General features: G+C 36.3%; 1 protein-coding gene across 1 annotated transcript in view; it reads left to right on the top strand.

Annotated features, from left to right (window-relative positions):
• Positions 1–2,197: 2,197 nt before the first annotated feature.
• LOC109047553 (parathyroid hormone 2 receptor-like) overlaps positions 2,198–2,289 on the top strand; it is a 27,498-nt gene continuing 27,406 nt past the window's right edge. Inside the window, exon 1 of the mRNA XM_042749536.1 lies at positions 2,198–2,205. Coding sequence (XP_042605470.1) covers positions 2,198–2,205 — 8 coding nt within the window. The remainder of the gene's footprint in view (positions 2,206–2,289) is intronic.

Raw genomic sequence — 2,289 nt, 5'->3', positions numbered from 1 at the left:
TCAGTTTTTATATAATAGGAATAAAAATGGCAAGATATCTAATATTGAATTTCTTTATCACATTATCAACTGAATCAAGAACAGGCAGTTGTTTCCATTAACTACAGCCAATCGATCCACTCATTCTGGCAACACCAGAGGAAGCATTTGCTATTTTCTGTTAATGTGTGTGAACTGTGATTCATTAGCCCCTAAGTGTAAAATAACTGTAAGAAAAACTAAAATATAGTAAATGGTAAAATAGATTTTTGCTACAAAAGAGTGTTTGTGATTATGATAATAAATTAAAATAATATGATAACAAATAGCAGTATCAAACTGCATAATGGACAATTTTTGTACAGCTGAAATAACTGGAAGCAAAAGACACTGGAAGCCATAAACACATTCAATTTCCAAATGGCCACACCTGCTCTTATGTTAAATATTAGGTGCAAACAAGTGCAAAACTATCTGGTCTCTGATGTCTTGCCATGAAAAGGCCACTTGATAGATACAGAAACCAAGTGACATAACTGTCCAACAAAATACTGTCAGTTTGGTTTATATGTACAGTGAGATGAAAGACATAGACAGTTTATAAAATCCAATCTGTCCGTCTCTATTGCCTAGCAATGCATCAACCAATCAGAACAGTTGTAATTGTCTAGCAACTACCAGCAACTATCCAAAATGCACAAGTTACGGATTTGTTTGCTTGTACTAACAATTACTAAGTTTAGTAACCTTGACAAGCAAATTAGTGAATAGTGAAGGGAACAATCTGGTACCAGTCTTAAAGAGGGAGGTAAGAATATGACTGGAAGTCAAAATTTATCACAACCATTTTTAAGCTGAAAGTGAAATCTGACTAAAAGAACACCATGTTTCAGAGGTGACAAAAAGTTGACGAATGGCATGGATAACGTTAGCAGCAGTAAGGAGCCCAAGATTACCTTCGATAACACTCCACACGATGGTGTGTTCAAAACATTTTCACAAGGTAAGTTACAATTATTCTCTGTAAATGTTATGTTGTGGGCAAATAACCAGTTTTGTTTGACTCAACCAGAACATTAGATTTGACGTTAGGCCAATGTTAACTGTTAAGTAGCATGAAATGGTTAGAAGATGAGCTTATGTTACCAACGTACTAAAGCGTAACGTTAATCAGTTTTAAATGTTGTACATCTAGGCTACATAGCAATTTATTTGGTGACTGTGTTTGCAGGCAAACCTGCCTATGAAATGTTGGAGTGTGATCCTGACTGGACCCCTTCTCTGTACCTCGGCAATACTGAGGTCAAGCTACGAACACAGACCGGTTCAAGCCCTTTTGGAGATGTGTTATATATACCATGCTCACATCTAATATGTAAATGTTTATTGTTTTTCCAAAAGATTTGGTAATGTCTCTTTTCACATGTAATGATTTTTAGCCATGTCTGTAAATAAAATACACAAAGACTGAATGAAATTCTGCCTCCTTTATCTGTATTGAGGAATGTTGTGCAAAATCAGTGTTCTTTTTGGTTTGCAAACACAAGTACATAACTTAAATAGTAGTAACAATCCAACTTAATTTCAGTTTCTTTGAACATATTTAACAGTGTAAAAACATTTAAATGAATACATTTACATTATAAAAAGTCCATAGAAACTTCGTGTGTGGTATGCACTAACACTTAGTATCATGTAGTTTTGTAAATATAGGGTGCTGGAAGTTTGGGCAATAGTTTGCGTCCCTTGACCAGCCGCTCTGCTCGTAAGGATCCAGTCCCTTTGATTCCCTTTTTTTTCTCGTCATATCTCGTCTTTGCATTAGGATGTAGTTTTAGGCGGTCGGTTTGTTCCGACAATGTTTTTTCTTTAGTCCGCTGCATTTTTGTACGATTATATTTCCTGTTTTTTTTCACGCTAATTTTTCATTATTTTGCATGCCAAACACTGAACCTGCTATGCCAGCCCTGGTAAACTGGCCAAACATACCCATAATTCTTTGCGTTCTGATGACGTTGCCGCCCAGTTGGTCACATGTCTTAGCGAGCTCTATTAAGAGCGAGCTAAAAAAAAAAAAAAAAAGGCTATAAACCATTTACCTTTCTTGAGCAACAGGCAAAAAGTGCGCATAAAACAGCTTTGTCCGTCATAGTCCTTACATGAACACCGTTTTTGTCCTAATTGTGCGTTTCATATTTCTATGTCTAATAAAGACACGATGACACCGTGAGGAGTTAGCTCAAGGGCGTATAGAGATTGCTAAGACATGTGACCAACTGGGCGGCAACGTCATCAGAACGCAAAGAATTA

Source organism: Cyprinus carpio, chromosome B22 (genome assembly GCF_018340385.1).
Source record: "Cyprinus carpio isolate SPL01 chromosome B22, ASM1834038v1, whole genome shotgun sequence".
In the NCBI taxonomy this organism is placed as follows: domain Eukaryota; kingdom Metazoa; phylum Chordata; class Actinopteri; order Cypriniformes; family Cyprinidae; genus Cyprinus; species Cyprinus carpio.
Note: the sequence above shows the minus strand (reverse complement) of the source record. Positions and strands in the feature narration are given on the sequence as shown.